General features: G+C 43.3%; 2 protein-coding genes across 5 annotated transcripts in view; both read right to left on the bottom strand.

Annotated features, from left to right (window-relative positions):
* Nucleotides 1-11985, bottom strand: tlcd5b (TLC domain containing 5b). Of its 4 annotated transcripts, none has more exons than XM_078426866.1 (4): nucleotides 11865-11985; nucleotides 10814-10918; nucleotides 5917-6116; nucleotides 1-3704 (listed from the first exon to the last, which is right to left on the bottom strand). In XM_078426866.1, exons 3-4 carry the CDS (start codon nucleotides 6110-6112, stop codon nucleotides 3163-3165), a joined length of 738 nt encoding a protein of 245 aa, XP_078282992.1. In that variant the 5' UTR covers nucleotides 6113-6116; nucleotides 10814-10918; nucleotides 11865-11985; the 3' UTR covers nucleotides 1-3162. The 4 variants fall into 4 exon arrangements, with proteins under 4 accessions (XP_078282992.1, XP_078282989.1, XP_078282990.1 ...); XM_078426863.1 differs by having other exon boundaries at nucleotides 11694-11970; XM_078426864.1 differs by having other exon boundaries at nucleotides 11713-11970.
* A 5833-nt stretch (nucleotides 11986-17818) lies between these two features.
* Nucleotides 17819-24637, bottom strand: part of LOC144608773 (POU domain, class 2, transcription factor 3-like) — a 34082-nt gene continuing 27263 nt past the window's right edge. Inside the window, exons 8-12 of the mRNA XM_078426861.1 lie at nucleotides 22873-23018; nucleotides 22002-22163; nucleotides 20138-20204; nucleotides 19117-19225; nucleotides 17819-17858 (exon numbers count right to left, since the gene is read on the bottom strand). Of these exons, the coding sequence (XP_078282987.1) occupies nucleotides 17819-17858; nucleotides 19117-19225; nucleotides 20138-20204; nucleotides 22002-22163; nucleotides 22873-23018 (524 nt within the window). The remainder of the gene's footprint in view (nucleotides 17859-19116; nucleotides 19226-20137; nucleotides 20205-22001; nucleotides 22164-22872; nucleotides 23019-24637) is intronic.

The following is a 24637-nucleotide window of genomic DNA, read 5'->3' as shown; positions in this document are numbered from 1 at the left end:
CAGAACGGCTGGACTCACGTTGCCACCTGCTGGTGGCCACTTAAACTGCATTGCTGGCTTTGCAGTCAACTTCTGTCGCTGTTTACTTGTGTGCACTGCAGCATTTGTGCAGACACATGAGTATGTTAGGCAGTCAGCAAATTTCTGAGCACATGAAGGATATTTAGCTTGGGTTTTAAAGAGGATAGGAATGTTATTAATCCACAAGGTAATTACTGAGATTTTGACAAACAGAATTTATTTTGTACTTCCAAAACCATTTAATAAATCACTAAATAAATTACTTTACAAAGACACATTGTGCACAGTTCACATCACAGATGGGATCATACCTTTTAGGGTGGTAGGCAGCAAGAGGAAATGTACACCTCTGAAGGAGGCAAGTCTGGTGCTGTGCATTTGGTGGTTAGTGCTGAAAACTCCCTTGGTCACCTCTAGCTTACGCTTCCTTGTATGAAAAGAATATCATCAGCAATTGTTACTGATGATACTAACAGGACCATTAAAGGATGGAAGTGCTGATTGCAGTTAGAAGCAAGGCAAGATTGATACAAATAAATCTCACTCTGGATAAATGTGAAGTGGCATATTTGGGGGAAGTGAAGAGATTGGAAATTAAAACTCACAGAATTGATGAAGAAAAGATTGATGAAAGAGGGCAGATGCACAGCTTGCAAAGTGGGATTGAGGATTGGAAAAGTAATCGTAGAGGGGAAAGAAGTGTGATTTTTATATCCAGCACACCAAGTACAAAAGAAGGATTTGCCCATTCAGGGAATAAAATAGAGTTTCGTAGACTGCAGTTTTGGAACTTCAATGCGAAAATGTGGGAACCACTGTGCAGATCAAGGGTACAAAAGCCTTTTCCTGATCTGGTACAATAGGCTTGTGGTGTGGGACGGTCTTTTCATGTTCCGGTACAACAGTCTTGAGAGTCTGAATGCCCTGCTCATGCTTCTGTGCAATACTTGAGGGACAGGGGAACCTATTCCTACTCGTTTATAGGCTTGTGAATTGAAATAACTCCTCTTGTGTCTCTATAAAAGGCTTATGTGGCTGAATGGCTTATTAAGCTTTTTTTGTAATGCATAATGGGGCTGAATGGCCTACTTTGGTTTCAATGAAATTGGCTAAAGGAATCTCCTCATGTTCCAATGCAAAAAACTCACAAGCTGAACTGTATTTGCCTATTTCTCTGTGACTATTTCATGGGACAAAATGGATTCCCCCTGTTATTGTGTAAATGATGCCGTTATTTCAATATGAAATTACGAAAGATGGGAAGCTTTCTTTGGGTGAGAGGTTTATCAGAAGATCTAACAGACCAATCAAATGATAATGGAATCCGCAGAGATAAATAATGAATGACTATATGCAAAATTGGATGATGCAGCAACAAATAGCACAGGAATCTAAGATTATTGCAATCATCTTAAACTCCAGCCTACAAATACTGAAATGGCATGTGGTGGTTTTCTCCTAGGTGAAAGTATTCCCTGCATCTAATGTTCTTTTACCAAAATCACACCAGGCCAATTCCCATGAAAATTTGCAAGTTATGCTAACCCTCTGAAAGAACTTAGAACATGATTTCACTTAAAAACGAATGGAAGAGGTGCAATGAAGCAGAAACTGCACGAAAAATTCAGCAGGACAGGCAGCATCAATAGAGAGAGAAACACAATTAATGTTTCAGGTTGAAGAAATGGAGAAATGCAAGGGGGATGCGCAGGAAAATCTTTGAGAAGAAACATTAAGTATGATGAATGAGCATGGAAATGGTATTAAGTCGTGAACTGGTAGCTTCCCCCTGATAACAATGGCACATACTTTCCCAAACTGCACCGAGCAGGAATAGTACACAAACCAGAACAGGCCATTTGGTCCAACCACTCTACCTAGGCCTTGACTTTAAATGTAAGTAACTACCAATCAATCACACCCTTTCTAGATCCCTTCAGTCCTCTTGCTTTACGGTCAAACTCCTTGCTTTACAGCCTGTACTGATCCAGCACAATGGGCTTGTGGTGTGGGGTGACCTCTTCATGTTCCGTTGCAACAGTCTTAAACTCTATTTTATCCACAGTCTGGACAATTCATTATCGCGTCCTATTTTGTTGTGCTTGTTGCCCTGGATAACTGCCACTTATCTGAACATTAGTTAAATATCCACATCTTTCAAGTGTTTCCATTTCCTGAACATCAGTTGCTGAAAGGCCTAAAAGTGAAAGGACTAGATGGAGTGGATATGGAGAGGATGTTTCCAGTAGTGGGAGAGTCTAGGATCAGAGGGCACTGCCTCAGAATAAAAGGACATACATTTAGAACGGAGATGATGAGGATGTGGAATTCATTGCCACAGATGGCTGTGGAGGGCGTAAAGTGGAGTTTGATAGGTTCTTGATTAGTAATGACGTCAAAGGTTATGGGAAGAAGACAGGAGAATAGAATTGAGAGAGAAAAGTAGACTTGCCATCAACGAATGGCAGAGCAGACTTGATGGGCTGAATGGCCTAATTCTGCTCCTGTGTCTTATTGTCTTATGTTGGGAAGTTTGAAGAGGATAAAGATCCTCCCCCAAGGTCAAAGATAAATCCCAAGAATGGCTACTTCGTGGCTCAGCTACCTGATCAAAGATTGGTGACACAGAACAGCACAAATGGCCTCAACTACCTATCAAGTAGAAAAATACCAGGTTCCTGCTTCTGATCTCTATCAAGTGACCATCACTCCTCCCACATTCCTCTGCCAACATTCATTATCTAAGTCTGCACGTGATCAACAGCACTCTGCTAAGGTCACCATCATTGAAGAATTGCACACTAAGGTGATAAACTGAAGTGAGCAGGGAACATAATTCCTGGACACTGGTTACCATGCAATTAGATTGATTAAGATCATCACATACCAATGACTATAGCCAAAATAATCAGGGCCCACACTAGAGAGATGTCATAACTGACGCAGAGACAGTGTGCTAGTCAGACACCACCGGGAACACTGATGATGCCTGACATCAAAAAACAGTGACCATCAGGAGCTACCTGCAATACATATCTTACTGTGAAAATAATCCACCTGCCAAAGGCATTCAAGAATTACAAATAACTAAAGGAAACAAGATGGCTGAGGATGGGGTTCATTTCACGTCACTTCATTAAGCTAGGAAACTTTCTTTGTGTGCCCATTGATCTGTGGGTGTACACTGAGTCGGCTCCGCTCCCTCAACATACTGTATTTGTGAATGCTCTTCCTCCAGGCAAATCTGGCAATGCTCACCATGAACACCAAGGACACCATGTACATGGCAACGCCTCCCAGCTTCACAATCGGGAGGGGCACGGGGGAAGATAACTCACAGTACAACAATCTGGCGCCAACCCCAATCCGGACGCTGCAGAACAGCAGAATGAACAGGATGTCCACGATATCTCCCAGCAAAGTGTGGTAACACCCAGTTTGTCGAAGGAACCAGCGAGCCTGGAGGAACGGATTGGTGACTTCACTGCCGAAGATGACTGCGTTTACCTCTGTAGCTGACTGCTCCAAAGCTAACACCATGACGATGCCCAGGATACTGAGGCTGTGGTGAGACAACATCACCAGACCTTCCGTTTGGAAATAGATGCACCAGCACATGTCAAATATAAAATAGCCCAGTGACAGGCACAGCACTTGGGTCTGAAGCTGTGTGTTTGGAGACCCTAAAAAATATAAATGCATGTTGCATTTAACACTTTCAGTTAAAATATTTATCCATTCAATAACTTTCTTCAGCTGAAAACCGACATTTCCAATATTTATAGTGTGTTTCCATCACAGTTAGTTCATTCTCTTGGCTTACATTACTTGTAATTAAGTATAAATCAGCAAACATGTAAAATAATATGTTTGCTGCAAACCTCAATTAAAAATGGAAAGGTTGAAAATACTCACTAATGCCTGGGGTGAGAGAAACAGATTTTATGTTTCAGTCGATACTTTACGTGAGAACTGTATGGGGACCTTGCAAACCATTGAGAGACGATGAGGCTTTTGATCCAATGCTCTTTAATTCCAAGGTCACAGAGCTTCCTCAAGCGGTATGTTGAGTAAAACACTGTGATCTACTCAGTCGGTGGATAGAGAAACGATTCCTATAGCAACGGGACCAAGTACTCCCCAACAACTCAGGAGCACTCAGGAGAAGGTCAAGTTCAACTACATTGTTAGGAAGGAAAATCAGGCAGGTTTAGCTGATATTGCTCTTGTATATCTGACCTTGTCACCAACACTGTCCCTACACTAACCATGTCACCAACACTGTCCCTACACTAACCATGTCACCCACAATGCCCCTACACTAACCTTGTTACTCCACACTGCCCTCCATTCACCTTGTCACCTCACACTGCCCCGACACTAACCTTGTCACCTCACACTGCCTCTACACAATCTCACCTTGTCAACCCACACTACTACACAAACCTTGACAACCCACACTACTACACTAACCTTGTCAACCCACACTACTACACTAACTTTGTCAACCCACACTACTACATTAACCTTGTCAACCCACACTACTACACTAACCTTGTCAACCCACACTACTACACAAACCTTGACAACCCACACTACTACACTAACCTTGTCAACCCACACTACTACACTAACTTTGTCAACCCACACTACTACATTAACCTTGTCAACCCACACTACTACACTAACCTTGTCAACCCACACTACTACACTAACCTTGTCACCTCACACTGCCCCTACACACTCTGACCTTGTCATGCCACACTGCCTTACATTAAACATCACGTCGCACTGCTCCAACACAGCCTGGTCTTGTCACCCCACACTGCTGCTAAACCAACCTTGTCACCTGTCACTGCTTCTATGCGCTCTGAATTGGCAATCTCGCACTGCTCTCACACACTCCCACCTCTTCGACTCACACCACTGTAATATCTGCTGCACATAATTCTATTTGGTCTCCCATAGTAAAGCATGCACACAGAAGCAACACCTCATGACTTGACACGTTCGCATACACTCTGACCTTGTCACCTCACACTGCTCCCTCAGGAATGACTTGACCAGCCAAGGAGCAAACAACAGAGCCTCAGTCATTGCCAGACGAGCATGAAGAGGAAGGAATCTGGTGAAGACTGGTAAATTCATCCTTGAATAAACAAATGCATAATTCCCTGCTGGGTATGTCATATGGCTGGAAGGGAAACAGAAACGTTGAACTGTTTTGTTGAGCTCTTTATCCTGTTGCACTACCATTATGCCTGAAATTCCCATGTCTCGGGGACTATCACAACAATATTAAACTCACCAGGCAACCCCAGGAAGCAAAGCACATGAGTTATGTTCATACTCTGGAGATTGAGCTGTTTGTTAGCTCTTGCTCAGCCTCAGAGGGACTCCAAACACATCAAACAAAAATAAATCACTGTTCAAAGATAGGTGAACAACAGTAGAAACTTAGAGATGGATTTGCCATTTCTTAACTACAACCTTAATTTATACGTGAGCACGCTGAAAGTTATCTATTACATCCAGTGTCACGCCTGGGTCAGACGGTTTCAGAAATCGATGGGCAGAACATGACTTTGCATCAGCTCTGAGCGATTTATTTAGAATGTAATCTTCTATCTCCAGGGTCAACACAGGCAAATATGATGCAGCCAAGCAGTGCTAGCAACAAAACAAACTAGTCAAGCAGAGACTGCAAATGCCCTGGGTTCAGGAGTCGTATAAAGCGAACAAAAATAGTTTAGATTGAGCCCACCGCAAACCGGAGTCTCTGTGGAACTACCAGTCTCTCAAAGCCAGCTCCTGCTTGACTCCATCCAATTTGTCAATGCAAGAATAAAACAGTGTGATAACCTTCTGCTAATGGCATCATACTTCAGAACCCACCTGGATAGGTAAATGGCCAAGGCCCATCTATAAATCCAACGTAACCAGAGAGACAGACAATGAGAACTCCATGTACGAGGGTTACCAGGCGACAGCTCCACTCACAGCAGCGCTGACAGTTCAGATGACAGAAGAAGATGAAAAGTGACACCCAGCAAATCAAACTGCAAAACACCAGGAGCAGGGGGGCAGCCATCTCACTGGAAAGAAGGAAAATATCGTTACGTGCCCACAGGTACTGTCAGCTGTCGGGTTGAGGACAGAATAAGACAATGGAGTAAGCAATCTGTTTGCAACGTGCATTACTAGAGTTACCAAAACTATCTGGAGACAGTCAGAGGGTAGTGATAATGTCAGGTCAGAGGGCAGCTCCCACTCAGCTAAGACATAAGGATAGAGAGTTATAAAAAAAGGACTTTCTTATTAGATACAGATTCATCTAGATTCATATCACAAAATGCTGGAGTAACTCAGCAGGTCAGGCTGTATCTCAGGAGAGAAGGAATGGGTGATGTTTCGGGTCGAGACCCTTCTTCAGACTGATGTCAGGTGGGCGGGACAAAGGAAGGATATAGGTGGAGATAGGAAGATAGAGGGAGAACTGGGAAGGGGGAGGGGAAGAGAGGGACAGAGGAACTGTCTAAATTTGGAGAAGTCAATGTTCATACCGCTGGACTGCAAGCTGCCCTAGCGAAATATGAGGTGCTGTTCCTCCAATTTCCGGTGGGCCTCACTATGGCACTGGAGGAGGCCCATGACAGAAAGGTCAGACTGGGAGTGGGAGGGGTCAAACGCAAGCTCGGCGATCGTTTCGCTCAACACCTTCGCTCAGTCTGCCTCAACCAACCTGATCTCCCGGTGGCTGAGCACTTCAACCCCTCCCACTCAAAGTTCCTTCTTATTCAGGACGAAGGCTGCTAAACTAATGGTTCAACAAAGCTCTCACTTGGGCAGCCTCCAACTCCAAGTATTATGGTGAATGTAAGCTCCAGACAATTAATTAGACATCACTTTGGCAGTCGACTGAACCTCTTGAATACATTACAGTGCATAACTCAATTCCACATATTGAGGTGGGTGTATTGTTGGCAAGGTTGGTTACTATTGTCCATCTCTTGTTTCACCTTGAGAGGATGGAGTTGCACTGCATTCTTGAACTGCGGCAGACAATGTTATGAGATGCTGAACATCATTAGAACAAGAAGAGGCCATTTAGCCCCTCAAACCTGATATATCCATTCAACTGCTTCCCGATGATCAACTTCTCCAATCCATCTACCCATCTTTGCCATTTAGTCCTTAAGTCCTTTGCAGCACATGAACAGGCCCTTCAGCCCACTTTATTTGTACCAAACATGATGCCAAGTTAAAATGATCTAATCTGCCTGTACATGATCCATATCCCTCTATTTCCTGCACTTCCATGTGCGTATCTAAAAACTTCTTAAATGCCACTATTATATCTGCCTCCACCAGCACCCCAGGCAATGTGTTCCAGGGCCCCACCACTCTCCGTGTACAAAACATACCCCACACGTCGCCATTAAACTTTCCCCCTATCACCTTAGCTTTGTCCTCTCCACCCGGGGAAAAAACATTATATACTAATACTATACTAATAGATACTAATATTAATTTTAGGAACATTTGTGAGACAATCCAAAACTGGGGTCATACTGTAAGTATAAGATAGCTACTATTGAATTCAACAGCGAAATTAGACAAAATGTCTCAGAGCATTAGAATGCGGAACGCAATGCCAATATAAGTGGTTAAATACAATAATTTGGATGATTTTTAAAGGAAACTAGATGAATACATGAGAGAAAAGGAACAGAAAGACCTGAGATGAAGCAGATAGATAGGGAGGAGATTAATTGGAGTTTAATCATCAGCACAGATAATTGGCCAAATTACTTCTTTCTATGCTGATTATTCTCTGTAATGCTTCCTGGCTTCACTTCTAATGGTCTCGTTCCATTTTTAAATCAACATTACGAAAACTAATCTGGACTATTATCTTGTCGGTTCTAAAGCCTGCTTTAAAACAAAAACTGCCCTGGAAATTTTCTAGAAATTCATTGCTGTTGCAAATTGTGGTCTCCTGATGCCTCGCAAAAATGTAAAACTTCTGTTATAAATCCTTTACCTTCACTACAACCTATTCTCATCTCGGTATTTATGTTCCACTATTGCCAGGACAATATAGACAACTCCCTCTGGAGTTCTGCACTCTTTCCTGTTTCTGCTCTCAGGAAAACAACGTGATTAGTCTGTCATTATACCTCAGCCCCAATATAACTCCCATTTCCTTATGATTGTCAATACATTATCTATAGGAAACAGATTTTATACAACCTTTAATGCACGTGTCCTGTGATCCCCATTAAGGAAGAGGTGACATTGAGCCCAGTTTCTAGCTTCAGGTTGGTGTAAATCAGGCCCTTGCGTTAAATCTCGTTTATTTGCTGTGCTTGGTAATTTAGCGATCACTGGCTCTAGGGCTTAGATTAGAAACAATTCCAACAGTCAGCTTAAACAATTTACTGGGTCAATCATGCTTATTACATTCGCAATGTCACAATCAGAACAGGATTAAAGCCAGTCTTTTTCTCTGTCTCCGTCTCTATCTCTGTCCCAGGCTCAGCTTTTTCCTCCACCCAATTCCTCAAACTGTTGGAGTAAAGAACAGACAATTTGGCCCAACTATTTTGTGCTGGTATTTGTATACATTTCCTTCCACTGTATCTATCCCATCTCAGCATTAATAAATCTTTTCTTTGTTTTCCCTTATGCAATACTTAATTTTAGGAAGTATCTATGCTATTTGCCTCAACCACTTCCTGTGGTGGTTACATCCACATTTTAACCATACTCTGACTTAACAAATGTCACTTATTTCCTCATTATTTATTAGCAACTTTGTTGTATGTATGTTTTTTTTCAGGATTGTCCCACAAGGAAGCATTACCTCTGATTTAACTTAATCACTTTCAACATCTCTATTGCGTTATCTCAAGTTGTATTTTCGCCAATGGAAAGAAATATTATTCAGTCTTTGTTAACATATGTCAAGGATAAGGTTGGTTTCTTTCTTGAACATCATTCTTGCAGTTTCTCTTATTTCTATGATAGTATAAAGATCAGGACATTGCAGAGTACTCTCAGTGGGGTCTCAGCAGAGCCTTAGGGAGCTGCAATATATTTTTGCTGGCCATTACTTTCTGCTACAAGGAAGAAAATCCTTGTAATTTGTCAACATTTGTCACTAATTTGTTAGCCGATAAGTGGACATCCGACGATTTGTTCACCAAGAGACATAATCCCTTTTTTTGTCATCTCCAATCAGATTGTGCTTTAATATTTTCCGAAAATTCTTCCTGTAAAAGTGCATCAACTTATTTTTATTCTTACTGAAATTCATTTATCACCTGTAGCCCAGATTTCAAGTTCCTAATGTTTTCTTGTAATATGTGACAAACCTTCTTATTTCTGTCAGAACAACTCCTACTAGAATTTTGGAGACTTTGCTTGTTGGTATTATCTACAACTTTTCATAGAGCAAGATATTCAATTATTTGTCCAATCGTTACCTTAAATTATGATAATCAGTTGTTCCAGCACCCTACTTGTGGTAAAACACCACACACAAGCTTCCTCCAATCAAAATAACTACCCTCCACCTGTGCTTTCTAATTATTTTAGGCAATTTGCTTTCTATTTAGGTGTCTGTTTCTTGCTGTAAATGGCCCAACCTTTGTACCACACTCTACTGTTTAGGATCTTTTGAAACTGCATGTAAATGACAAAAACATTGTGATGAAGAACTGATGGTGAGTGCGCAGGAGATCTACCAATCAGCCAATAACCACGCATGGTTTTCTCAATGCTGACAAGAACATTTACAGCATAACGCGAAACACACTTGCGTAGCTAGTGGAGCTGCTGCTTCACAGCGCCAGAGACCCTGGTTCCATCTTGACCTCAGGGGCCATCATGTGGAGTTTGCATGTTTCCCCTGACACCATGTAGGTTTCCTCCGGATGCCCCAGTTTTACAAAAGATGTAGGGATTTGTAGGTTAATTGGCCTCTGTAAATTGCCCCTTGTGTGTAGGGAGTGAATGCGAAAGTGGCATAACATGGAGCTAGTGTGATCGATCGTCTGCGTGGACTTGGTTGGCTGAAAAGCCTGTTTCCATGTTGTAGCTCTGAAGGTAAAACTAAAAAAGCTAAACATGCAAGGACCTACTCTGCTGAGAACCAAGAGTGCAGAATTTATAGGAGACATAGAAAGAGATAGAACTGCTGGGTTATTAATCTTGAAATTGACTATTGCCTCTAATGCACTAGCACAGCTGTTGTTGGACACATAAAAGAAACAAAGCAAAGATCAAGACCTCAAACCTGGCCACTAGTTCATGAACGATTGGGCAGGTATGATCCCTACCATTGTACACGTCTCAGTCTCAATGGACAACCTGCAGCAGGGATCTCAAAGTTTTGGAGAAGTAATACACTGGTCTCCACAAAAACCTTCTATGAACTAATGTCAACATCCTTTCCCCAGTTATTAACCCAACATCTTGGCACTGACAATGCTCAACTATCCCCTGTTGTTGGATTTTAATTTCTGACACCAGACTTTGACCCAGGCATGCAAATCTGAGCTCCATCAGAGCAAGAAATTTCCAGAAAATATTTCCAGATTACTTGCAAGATCTTTATGAAAAAAAAAATGATGCCAGCCTCACTGACCCCTGGGAATTCCAGACTATGACCACAGAAAATGAAGGAGAATTATCTGAAAAAGCACTGTGATAGGAGTTACAATTACAATTCTGTGTAATTGGGTACGATAAACAGCAGAAAGAACATTCAACATCCAGAAGTACTAACCCCGTCACCCGATCTGCTTGTAGTAGACAGTAAACCCTGGGAAGAGATCTTCGGCCACCTCAGAACTGGAGTGGACACAAGTCATCCTCAACCCCAAAGGATTGTCTAAAAGGGAAAATGTAACAAATATGCTGAATAATAAATGGCTCCTGTCAATCTTCCCTCATAGTTGACCCTCTCCTCCTCACTTTTTATCCTTTCATTTACCCATTCCCTCCCTTTGTTGACCACCTTCCTCCCCCGAAGGTCACATTGCCTTTACACGTAACCTTCTTTCCTCTTTAACAACGTCGCTCCATCAACCTTTGGCGAATGCATCTCAAATGCCCACTACCATCAGCTCTTTAAAACCCATGAGGACCCAGGATCAGTACCACCGGGCATTGAGGCAGGAGAGGTTTCAATGGAATCCGTGGAGAGGATTGAGGAAAACCTGGGCCCGACCCTTCCACCAGGACCCCGCTCCACCTGGAGTTCCCCCTCCCCCACCAGGACCCCACCTCCACCCAGACCCCCCCTCCTCCCACACCCTGCCCCTCCACCAGGACCCCCCCTCCTCCAGGACTCCCCCCCCCCTCCAACAGGACCCCCCTCCACCAGGAACCCCCCCTCCACCAGGACCCCCCCCCCACCAGGTCCCCCCCTCCACCAGGGTCCCCCCCTCCACCAGGTCCCCCCCTCCACCAGGACCCCCCTCCACCAGGAAGCTCCCCCCCCTCCACCAGGACCCCTCTCCACCAGGACCCCCCCTCCACTGGCTGCCCCTCTATCATAGTCCCCGCCTCCTGCACCCAGACCCCGCCTCCCTTGTCAGTCCCGCCTCCCCCAGGCCCCGACCCACTAGACCCCGCCCCCTGTCACAGGCCCCGCCTCCACAGACCCTGCTCCATTCCACAGACCCCGCCTCCTCCACAGACTCCGCCTCGCATTCGGACAAGTCCGCCTCCGTGGCCTGAGCGCAGCCCGCTCATGGTAACCATGGTTGCGGCTCCTCTGCTATCTGACACCAGCCTTCCCTTCAGCGCTGTCACGGGCGCACCCACGCGTTGACCTTAGCCTCTCCCGATGGCGCCGGGCGCCGCTCACCCGGCGGCCTCCGGCAGCAGCGCCATCTGCCGACCGGCAGCAGGGTCTGCCGGCTGCTGGGGAACCGGCGCCGTCCGTCCGCAGTGGGGGCGGGGCGTGAGCTGGAGAACGACTTGCCTGAGGGGGGCGGGCCCACATCCGCGGGCGGGGCCACACCGGAGGCGGTACGTAGGGGTGGGACTAGAACCTGGGGGTGGGGCCTGTATGTGGGGTGGGGCCTGTCTGTTGGGGTCAGGCCTGTCTGTGGAGGTGGGGCCTGTCTGGAGGTGGGGCCTGTATGTGGGGTGGGGCCTGTCTGTTGGGGTCAGGCCTGTCTGTGGAGGTGGGGCCTGTCTGGAGGTGGGGCCTGTATGTGGGGTGGGGCCTGTCTGTTGGGGTCAGGCCTGTCTGTGGAGGTGGGGCCTGTCTGTGGAGGTAGGGCCTGGCTATGGGGGTGGGCCTATATGTGGGGGCGTGGCATGTCTGTGTGGGTGTCTATGGGGGTGGGGCCTGTCTGTGGGGGTGGAATATTTGTGGGGGTGGACTCAGTCTAGAGAAACAGAAAATAGGTGCAGGAGTAGGCCATTCGGCCCTTTGACTCAGCACCGCCATTCAATATGATCATGGCTGATCATCCAAAATCAGTACCCCATTCCTGCTTTTTCCCCATATCCCTTGATTCCCTTAGCCCTAAGAGCTAAATCTAACTCTTGAAAACATTTAGTGAATTGCCCTCCACTGCCTTCTGCGGCAGAGAATTCCACAGATTCACAACTCTCTGGGTGAAAAAGTTTTTCCTCATCTCAGTCTTAAATACAATATAGTACATCTTTATTGTCATAAAGATATATTTATATTTATAAAGATATAAAGAATAAGGCCTACCCCTTATTCTTAAACTGTGACCCCTGGTCCTGGACTCTGTGGGGTGGGGTGTGTCTGTGAGTGTGGGGTCAGTCTGTGGGGTGGGGGTCAGTCTGTGAGTGTGGGGTCAGTCTGTGGATGTGGGGTCTGTCTGAGAGTGTGGGGTCAGTCTGTAGGGTGGGGTCAATCTGTGAGCGTGGGGCCAGTCTATGGGGTGGGGGTCAGTCTGTAGGGTGGGGGGTCAGTCTGTAGGGTGGGGGCAGTCTGTGGGGTGGCGGTCAGTCTATGGGGTAGGGGTCAGTCTGTAGGGTGGGGGGTCAGTCTGTAGGGTGGGGGCAGTCTGTGGGGTGGGGGTCGTTCTATGGGTGTGGGGTCAGTCTGTGGGTGGGGTCAGTCTGTGAGTGAGGGGTCAGTCTGTGGAGTGGGGTCAGTTTGTGGGGTGGGGTCAGTCTGTGGGGTGGGGTCTGTCTGTGAGCGTGGGGTCTGTCTGTGAGCGTGGGGTCAGTCTGTGGGGTCAGTCTTTGGGGTGAGGGCTTGCACGAGGAGCAAGATTACATCCAAGGAACAAAGGACAAAGCTAAATGTGAGGATATTTTTAGGAAGTAACAGTGGATGCTTCTTAAAGTTAGGAAGTTGGGCCAAGTTATAGTTAGACGCCGAAGTTGGACACAAAATGCTGGATTAACTCAGTTGGTCAGGCAACATCTCTGGAAAAAAGGAATATGGACTGCACCCTTCCTGAGGTCATCTGTAGCCGGCCCTTTTTTGTTCTGCCTTCTCTATCTTTCATTCTGAAGAAGGGTCTCGACACGAAACATCGCCAATTCCTTTTCTCCAGAGATACTGCGCGACCCGCTGACTTATTCCAGCAATCTGTGACTAACTTCGGCTAGTTTTGGGAGCTGGATTTAAAATGGGGAAGGCTTGTTTTAGGAGCAGGTTTAAAACGGTGGTGTAGGACAAAAGACAATGGCAAGGTTAAAATAAAGGCGCGGGCGGCGATACGAGAGACTGCAGATGCAGCAACTTTCAGCAAAATAAATCAAAGTGCTGGCGGAGCGCAGCGGGTCAGGCAGCACCAGCGGGAAGTAAAAGTGCAGACGTTTGGGTAGGGATCCTTCTTCGGACTGCAAGGTAGAGGGTGGGACTGAAGCTAGGGTTGGAGCTTACCGGGTCAGGGCAAAACAAGGTTCTGAAGAACTACAACACAAAGTTCTTTATCTTGTAGATAGACTTCAAGGCAACACAAAACATAACGGCACCAATCCACGTTCTCCAGTGATGCTGCCTGGTTACTTCAGCACTTCGTGTCTTTTTCTCTTGTAAACCAGCATCTTCTTTGTTTCGACAAAACACATGGGTGAGTCCTGTTTGGAGAGACGGGAATGAAGCCAAGGGTGTGGCTTTCTTGCAGGGATAGACTAACTATTGAAGGTAGATTAGCTGCAGGGGAAAGATTACGGCGAATGGGCATGGCTGTGTGATTTGAAGGCGACAGTGTGAAGGAGCTGTGCTTATGTTGTGGGCTGCCTTGTTATTTTAACACCTCTGATGGCTCGATTCCGGACTTCAATCCGGTTTGACGTCAATCACAAGAAAGCGGAGACGACACTGCCAGTTGTAATTGATTGTTAGCTTTGGTAAAAACTTTATTACTCGAAACGTACAAAGTTGAAGGCAGACATCCCGACCACGCAGGCACGGTCTTAAAAAAATAACCTGCCATTAACTTCTGCGCATTATTCACAAAATCCCACCTTGTACATATATTATTTAAAAAAGAATCGTTTTCAAATATTTGAGGCCATCAACACTGGTTTCGAGTTGCAATACACGATTACTTTGGAAATCCCCCAAACTCCTTCCAGCATTGATGGACTTAGACTAACAATCGATCATTGGCATTTATTTCACGTCTGCCCACCATAAAGGCCGTTGAAAGACGAGACGCAACGTGGTTTAGCCACACAGCAATGTCATAAATAACACGTAGACGCTATTCCCATAACAGAAATGAGAGGGAATACCATTACATAAAACATAGAATAGATAAGAGTTTGTGTTTATGGCAGTGATTAGATTTGCTGTTTTAATTTTTTCAGGAAAACCAGCCCTGAAGTGCAATTTCAGATGGCCAGAGACCAGATACACTCAAGCCAAGACTTATGAACAAAAAACAAATGAATCCTACTTACCCCATTCCATAGTTTACTATTGTAATCTATTTCCATTAACCCCAGGTTCCATAATCCCACAGTCTATTTATACACTATTATTTTAATCTTGTTACTATTTCATTTGGAGGGCACAAGTTCTCTGCCACAGAAGGCAGTGGAGGCCAATTCACTGGATGTTTTCAAGAGAGAGTTAGATTTAGCTCTTAGGGCTAAATGAATCAAGGAATATGGGGAAAAAGCAGGAGTGGGGTACTGATTTTAGATGATCAACCATGGCTGGCTCGAAGGACCAAATGGCCTACTTCTGTTTCTATGTTTCTTGGCCTGGGCATCTTTGTGTTTGCAGGGTCACCCACTTTTGACAGTTAACCTCCACTACCTCCCACTTCATATGTAAAAAAAAACCTTTTACTCTTTCCTTTGCACTCTGTCTCTTCGTCTCAACCCTACCTTGCTCATCTTAAAACCTTATACAGTTCTGCTGGAAATCATCAGCCTGAAATGTTATTCTGTTTCTCCCTCCATTGATTTTGCCTTGAACATTGTATGTTTTATTGTTAAAAATGTCTCTCCCTCCCTTGCATGCCTTATGACTTCTTGTTGGTTTGATTTAATAAAAAAAATCATTTATCCAACAACAGCAGCATTTTGGTTAATGTTTTTGACCCCTTCCCTTTTCAATGTAATTTGAAAAATGAAATAATTGGACATATTTAGCATTAAAAAGTTGAAAGTCCATTATTGGAGGCATAATTGTACCAGTAGCACACTTACCTGAACCATGGTTGTGGTTTCAAAAACAGAACCATTTAAATATGCGAAATATGGCTCAGACCTAATTTCCTATTTCAGATGAAGTAAAAGAAACTCATACAGCTCAAGCAGCTGTAGTGTCCTTATCAATCAACATTACCAAAACATAGATTATATGTTTATCAAGTGATGCTTGTGAGATCTTAGTACATATGCATTAGCTGCCAGGATTATTTTTCAATAGTGATCTTGCAATGGTGTTCCCTTTGTCTGTGCACTGTGGATGGCTTAATTGTATTCATGTACAGTCTTATCAGACTGGATTGCATGCAAACAAAGCTTTTTACTGTATCCCAGTACACATGACAATAATAAACTAAACACTCAATTTGCTGTAAAGAACTTTCAAAATAATCTAAATGTTATCATATGCTTGTCTTTCTTTTTTATATTCTCATCATTTTACAATATACAGCAAGGTACAATCCATTGGAGTTCTGAGATCTTAAACAGTCTCTTCCACCACTTGATTGTTTCCTTAAGTAGAGTGTCTCAAACAATTCCCAAACTAAACTGTACTTCCATCGATCTCATGCATAATTCTGTTGCTAAATCACAAAGTTAACTGAAATGTAAAATTTAACACTTTAATTTAAAAAAGGACAGCATACAAAAAGGCCACAGGAATAATAATAAATAGTAATTTAATTGGATAATGTGACAAATTAATTTAGGGGGCATGTTTAACATGTGAATGCTGATTCGGTGGTGATGGGGGGTGGGGGTAAAACACTTGGAGATGTTTCTCAGATCCAACACAAGAAAGCAAAAAGTGGAATTGGAAAAGACAACTTGTAATTGGAGTTAATAAAGTCAAAGCAGATATTCATATATATTTTTTAGTTTAAAGTTGCTAGGACCACCTGTAAGGCAGAGTGCTAATTAAACATTGAGTTCTTTCATCAACAAATGGACAAAGGTATATATTTTACAAATTTTGTGGATCGATTTAGATTGTTACCCATTACTAAAGTTCTCCCAGGTAGGTTTATGTTGTTCCGGATGTCAGCTGAGGAGCAGGCTTGCAATAATGCCAACATTATTGTTCAAAGTGGGCATAGAGCCTAACAATGCTACACACAAAATGCTGGAGTAACTCAGCGGGACAGGTAGCAACTCTGGAGAGAAGGAATGGGTGACGTTTCGGGTCGAGACCCTTCTTCAGTCTGAAGTCTGAAGAAGGGTCTCAACCCAAAATGTCACCCATTCCTTCTCCAGATATGCTGCCTGTCCCGCTGAGTTACTCCAGCATTTTGTGACTACATTCAATTTAAACCAGCATCTGCAGTACTTTCTTACACAAACAATGCTGGGTGGCTTGCCAGCAGTTCAAGGGGTGGTGAGCTACAATCCCAGAGATTATGAACAAGAACCACAGGATTAAAAGAAATGTCCCTTGGCTACTGATAATCTTGAATTATACAAACATCAACACAATTAAGGAGCCCAATATTAAGCAGACACGGAAATCCAGAAGTTGAATGCTCGTCTTGTTCCATAATTCGTTTGACCAGTATCTGTCTCATGAGTGCAGCTTCCTGCACAATCCTGAATTGCTGATGCCACCCCAGTATTACCATGTCAAGCAAAATAAGTCAAGCATAGGTCAAACACACAAGATCAAACCAGCGATATGCTGAATATTACATTCTAATTGGAAGTAAAATGGTATTCATCTCAGGTTAACACAAATTGGCCTGCATGTGCTTCCTAACATCTAGGGAGTCATGCCTCATACATAATGAAAGATTCATGGTAACCTTATTGCAACTTGCACAAAGAGACTCCAATCAATCCAATGGATAGAGATCAAAAGGGTAGAAGGTGAGGGTTTAATGCTCCATTAGCTTTGATTGGCAGTGAAGAGAGCACATTGAAGGCAGCACATCAGCCAATCCATTGCAATTTTGTAACAATGCTGCAGTGTTTGTATAGTCTTTGCAAAACCTGTAAAACACTTGCAATAAATGTTGTCCCTGATATATGCATGTTTTCCATTGTCCATCCTCACTGTGCGTCTGTACAGTGCATTACAGTAACTGAGGACTGAAGAAGTGGATGATCAGAAAGTGAAATCCCAGAACCTTCAGTGAAGGAATGAAGGACTATTCCACCAGAATCGTGAGCTGCAAAACAAAGGTAAATAGCCAGTTACTAACTGAACACATTCGTGCCTCTGGGTGCAGAATCAGGAAATAATCAAGTGCAGAGACCAGCCACAAATCTGTGCTGGAAGTGTCCTACTTTATAGCAATGAGAGACAGTCTCAACCATTCCTTTAGAAAGGAAATGAGAAGGAATTTCTTTAGTTAGAGGATGGTAAATCTGTGGAATTCATTGCCACAGATGGCTGTGGAGGCCAAGTCAATTATTATTTTTAAGGCGGAGATTGATAGATTTTTGATTAGTAAGGATTTTAGGGATTATGGGGCAAAGGCAGGAGAATGGGGTTGAATGGAAAAGATAGATCAGCCATGATTGAATGGTGGAATAGACTTGATGGGCTGAATGGCCTTATTCTGCTCCAAGAACCTATTTACTTATGAACTATTCCATGGCTCACCTTTGTAGAAGAGATTACAAGGTACCATGTGGGCTTTTTTTTTAATTTCAGAGGCAACACTAAACATGGGAGCTTGCAACCCAGAACAAAAATAGAAAACATCTACATACTTGAGAAATCAAAAAGATGACTGGGAAATTTGGTTCCAGTACCCTTTTTCCTCCCTCACCACCTAGTGTCTGTCTATCTTACATCCTCGCATTGGCTGCTCAGCTCCTATCTTGTGATCAGTTTATGCTCACTTGCACTTAATTACCTCAGCTGCAACACCTCTCCAAATAGAGACTCGTTTGAAGGAACTACGTCCACTGATCGGGGTGGCACAGTGGTAGAGTTGCTGCCTTATAGCACTAGAGACCCGGGTTAGATCCTGACTACGGGTGCGATCTGTGTGGTGTTTGTACATTTTCCCAGTGACCGTGTGGGTTTTCCGTGGGTGCTATGGTTTCCCTCCCCACACTCCAAAGATGTACAGGTTTGTACAACAATTGGCTTCTGTAAATTGTAATTTGTTCCTAGTGTGTAGGGTAGTGTGAGTGTATGGGGTGATTGCTGGTCGGTTTGGAGTCAGTGGGCCAAAGGGCCTGTTTCTACACTGCAAGTCTAAAGTCTAAAGATTGTCACACAGTATTGGAATGTTAATACATGTATTAACACACCCCACAGGAGAAAGAGACCAGCCTGTGGGGCAAGTCAATGCTGATACACATCTATTAATGTGCAGCCTCAAGGTGGCATAAATAACTTTCTGTTTCAATACCTATTTAGAAACATCCTTAGCTCCAGGTCAGGGTTAAATATCAGGATTAACAGTTTCTTACCCCGGAGTAGTGCCAAGCCCAGATTGGCCGCTCGTTGAGGTGTGGCCACTCTCAGTGGACGATGTGATTGGTGATGAAGGTCTGCTGATCATACTGGAAGAAGACATGCCTGGAAAAGTCAACATCAAAACACTTAGAATCACTCTCAACTGGAGCATTCAGGTCAGGGAAGCAGAGTCTTCTTCGTTGCTCCACAGCATCCATATGTATCCATGACAATGAATGGGTCAGATTTGGGGTAATAAATGTAATATCCCAAATTTTATAAACCAACATTTGAATGTAGAAGCATTTGGGTGAATTAGAAGCAAGACTAATCATTTCAATGTTCAACTCATTGTGACATTGAAATGGAGACACAAGAGAACAACAGATGCTGGAATATGGAGCAAAAGGTAAGCTGCTGGAAGAATGGATCAAGCAATATCTGTGGAGACAAAAGGATGGTCAACATTCAATGTCAAGACCCTGCAGCAAGAGAGAGAGTAGAGGGAAGATAGCTAGTTTATAGAAATGAGAGGGAATTTAGTTTAGAGGCACTGCATAGAAACAGGCCCTTGGGAACCAATCCCTTTGGAACCAATGAGTCCACACTGACCATCGATCACCCATTCTCACTGGTTCCATGTAATCCCACTTTCGCATGCACTCCCTACACACTCAGGGCAATTTACAAAGGCCAAATAACCTATAAACCCGTATGCCTTTGGGATGTGGGAAGGAAGCGGAGCACCAAGAGGAAACCAATGTGGTTACAGGGAGAATGTGCAAAGTCCATATAGACACCACCCGAGGTCAGGATCGAACCCAGGTCTCTGGCGTTATGGGGCAGAAGCTCTACCTGTTGTGCCACAGTGTCACCCATTAGCAGGGATGTGGCAGAAGCTCGACATCCTCTGCTGGTTCCACCTATTACCTCCCAGCCTCTGCCGCAGTGTCCCCATTTCCCCAACAATGTGCTCGTGCAGTTGATTCCTGACACCAATGTTTGATACATTAATGGTATATGTGTAGTTCCTACCTGTCATATTCAAACTGTTGTGCATCTGTGACATGATCATAGGTTCAATGGATCCCGAGGTGGAAACCTACAAAAGGAAATACACAAGTTAGAAACAACCTGTTTAACCCACAACTTAAGTGACAAAAGGTACCAGAAGATTCAGAAGCATTCTTATGTGGATTTGACTCAAGCTCTTGCCAGAAATTACAGCCTACCTCAAATAGATGAATGTCTTGCTTCTAAACTCAAGAAGCAACATCCTGGCTGCTCGTCCCTTCCAACTCCTACCATACATGCAACAGAGCTATACAGCACGGAAGGAGGCCCTTCAACCCAACATGCTGACGTTGCCAATCCAAACTAGTACCACTTGCCTGTGCTTGGCTCATCTCCCTCCAAATGTTTCCTATCCATGTAACTCTTTAGTGTCTTTTAAATATCATAATTGTACCCTCCTCTATCATTTCCTCTGGCAACAACCCACAAACACATCACCCTCTGATGTGAAAATGTAAGCCCTCGGGTCAGATTTACATCTTCCCCCTCACTTTGAACTTAAGCCCTTTAGTTTTATACTCCCCTATCCTCAAAAAAGATGGTGACTATTCACCTCGTCTATGCTTATTGCGTGCACTAATTCCCATGTTACAGATTTCCACCCACTCACCAAAACAGAAATTTCTGCTTATCTGGGGCTGGAAGAAGAAGCAAGAGATTCTGGAAGGTGGACAAAATGTGTAGGAAAGAACTGCAGCTGCTGGTTTAAATCGAAGGTAGACACAAAATCCTGGAGTAACTCAGCGGGACAGGCAGCATCTCTGGAGAGAAAGAATGGGTGACGTTTCGGGACCCGAAACGTCACCCATTCCTTCTCTCCAGAGATGCTGCCTGTCTCGCTGAGTTACTCCAGGATTTTGTGTCTACCTTATGGAAGGTGGAGCCTGGCATTTACTTTCAATGTATGCTTTTTTGTTGCAATATTAACATCACCACCCAACATAGGGCAAGGGAGGAAATCTGAGGGGGTAACTGTTCAACGAGAATAAAACCTCAGCACGCTACTGCATGTAGCACATCTTCATTCAAGCTCCAACAGGGCGGCACGGTAGCGCAGCGGTAGAGTTGCTGCTTTACAGTGAATGCAGCGCCGGAGACTCAGGTTCGATCCTGACTACGGGTGCTGCACTGTAAGGAGTTTGTACGTTCTCCCCGTGACCTGCGTGGGTTTTCTCCGAGATCTTCGGTTTCCTCCCACACTCCAAAGACGTACAGGTATGTAGGTTAATTGGGTGGGTAAATGTTTAAAAAAAATTCTCCCTAGTGGGTGTAGGATAGTGTTAATGTGCGGGGATCACTGGGCGGCACGGACTTGGAGGGCCGAAAAGGCCTGTTTCCGGCTGTATATATATGATATGATATGATAACAGATGCTGCAGCTTAAAAAATAACTATGCATATTTATCCCTCACTCAACTCAATCTTTCTTCCTCTTTGTTAACCTGAATTCACTTATTTAAATTTATACATCCTTGTTCTGTATGGTGCCCTAAATGCCACATTCCTAATAGTCTGATTAGTTGAGGACAGTACTGTGCATTATAGAGGTTGATTTGCCATTTCCAACTCCCAGTTATAGCAATTTGGGAAAAAAATGTTGCCAATTTCACTGATAAGGGCAAGCCTTGCTGTTGGGGAATTTTTCCAACTAATTGTAACAATTTTGGAGCTGGTCAGCTAAATGAAGTTTGATGGGTTTACTCAAGTTATAGGGATGTGAGGGCGCTGAATGTGGCATAGAGAGTGGGTGTAAAATGTAAACAAGGTCTCCAAGAAGGCAGGAATGGCAGACGTCAATAATTGCCCCAGAAGTAGTGAGACTCACCAGCCGTGAGCTATACATTGGTGCTTTGTTGGAAGAAGCAATGGGACAGTTAATCCTCTTCTCTTTCTGACGCCGATTGCAGAACCAAACACGGACAACTTCTTTCTCCATCGACAACTGCTCTGCAATCATAATAATTTCTTCCGAGCTGGGCTTCGAGTTCTGAGGTGAATCAGAAGAATGGTTAAATTAGATGCTGCAGCAAGCAAGCTTATCATTGTATCTGTACCTCACCATGCCATACTTGAGCATTTGGCAATAAAATCCACTTCTCTTGAATTAAGCAGTTAGAATTCTGCATTACACTACAACTGAAATTTCTGCTTATTTGGGGCTGGATGGGAAACAGATGGGTCGGAAGAAGAAGCAAGAGATTCTGGAAGGTGGACAAAATGTGTAGGAAAGAACTGCAGCAGCTGGTTTAAATCGAAGGTAGACACAAAATCCCGGAGTAACTCAGCGGGACAGGCAGCATCTCTGGAGTATGGGAAAGAGTATTGAATGAGAATTGCTGAAAACCAATAGATTATTGTTGGACAAAGTTATTGAAGATCATGAAACCATGAGTGGTAGATGGGAATTAAGATAAATCTCCAAAGATTTAGCTAAATGGTACAACAGTCCCAAACAACTGTCTGATCTGTTTTAGCTATTATGGTGGAGGGAAAGACAGAGGGAGATAGACAATTGTGAAAATAATGGATGAAATAGGTAGAGGAGATGGAAGGAAAGGGTGAAAAAACCCACAGAACTTGGCAAGCTTATGAATAAGACCTATGTGTGATTAGGGACAAGAATGAATTCCGACAAACCCATTCACTGGTGTTAGTTAGACTGAGCCAGAGCGTTAAAATTGTTGAGCTGAACTCACCTCATGGAAATGCTTCTCCAGGGTCAGGCGGATGTTGGTTTCAATGCTTGTTCGCTTCTTCCTTTTGCGGCCAAGGCCCTCTAACCCAATCACCTGGGGTGCGAGAGATGCCAGGCTGTTCAGTGTTGAATCAGAGGGGACATTTTCTGCCGGAAGAAATATTCTGTTAATAAGATTCATTGTATATGTGTTTAAAAGTTCACTAGTTTTAGATTTCGTATTACCTCGTTGTTTTTGACTGGATTTATCTAAATAAGGATCTAAGACACAATTAAAGTCTCCCCCAATTATAACATTCTGGTAATTATATTCTGCAATTATATTCAAAATTTTATTAAAAAAATGCGGATTATCAAAGTTAGGCGCATATATATTTACCAATGTGATTGGAATTGCATGAATCTCACCGGTAACTATCAAATATCTCCCATCCTTATCTGTTAAGGTATTTTTCTGTTTAAATGGTATATCTTTGTGAATCATGATGGACGTGCCTCTGGATTTTGACGTGTATGACGAATGAAAAGTTTGACCTATCCAGTTTGCCCTCAATCTAACTTGATCTTGAACTTTAAAATGCGTTTCTTGGAGGAAGATAACATCTGACTTTAATACCTTCAGCTGTGCTAAAATCTTACCCCTTTTAATACGTTCGTTAGCCCCCCTAATATTCCAACTGCAAAATGAGATTCCTCCCGATACAAATATAACCGATGTTTGGAGGATTGCAAATCCGACAGGCAAAGAATATTCGTTTTATTCACCGGTACACAAGACTTATTCACGTATAGATTATTTCCTGGTAGACACAAAATTAATTCCGTATACTCTTAACCCAAAATACCACACAAATACGATTTCAGATCATTCCCCCTTAACTTTTTTTTAAAAAATAGAAGGCATGTCTAAGAATACATCGTTCTGGAGGTATAACCCCCAAATTTTAAAAGACCCGCAAGGGAGTATATATCTAAGACAGCAAATGGATCTTTTTTTCGAAATAAATGATACGCCAGATACACCACCTACATTATTATGGGAATCTTTCAAAGCTTTTATTAGAGGTGTTATAATCTCATACCAAGCTTTTCAGAATAAAAAAAATAAGAGTGAACAACGGCAGCTACAGGAACAAATTAGACAATTGGATATAGATAATGCTAAAGACCCGTCGATGGATAAACACAATAAAATATTAATACTAAAATTCAAATTAAATAAATTACTATCAGAGAAAGTTATAAGATTACTCCAAATTACAAGACAGGAACAGTTTGAATTTGGGGAGAAGCCTCACAAACTTCTCGCACGCCAATTAAAAAAACGAGAAAAGGAACACTCGATTTCAAAGATTAAATCAGACAAAGGGGAAGTATTAACATTACCGAATGAAATTAATAAAAGATTTGTGCAATTTTATGAGAATTTGTATACATCCAAAACGACAACGGACACCAATGCAATCAATGAGTTTCTGGATAATTGCAATCTTCCCAAATTAGAATTGCAGGAACAAGAGGAATTGGGAGCACAAATCTCAAATAAGGAAATAGAAGAAACAATATTCTTATTAAAAAATGGAAAAACACCAGGTCCCGATGGATTTAGTAATGAATTCTATGAAAGTTTTTACGATATATTTAGTCCTTGTCTACAGAAAATGTACACACACGCTTTCAGAGAACAAATATTACCTGATACATTAGCTGAATCTACGATCACATTAATACTTAAGAAAGATAAAGATGAGGAAGAACCTGGATCT

Source organism: Rhinoraja longicauda, chromosome 32 (genome assembly GCF_053455715.1).
Source record: "Rhinoraja longicauda isolate Sanriku21f chromosome 32, sRhiLon1.1, whole genome shotgun sequence".
Taxonomy (NCBI): domain Eukaryota; kingdom Metazoa; phylum Chordata; class Chondrichthyes; order Rajiformes; family Arhynchobatidae; genus Rhinoraja; species Rhinoraja longicauda.
The sequence above is the reverse complement of the archived record's forward strand: the minus strand, read 5'-3'. Positions and strand labels throughout refer to the sequence as shown.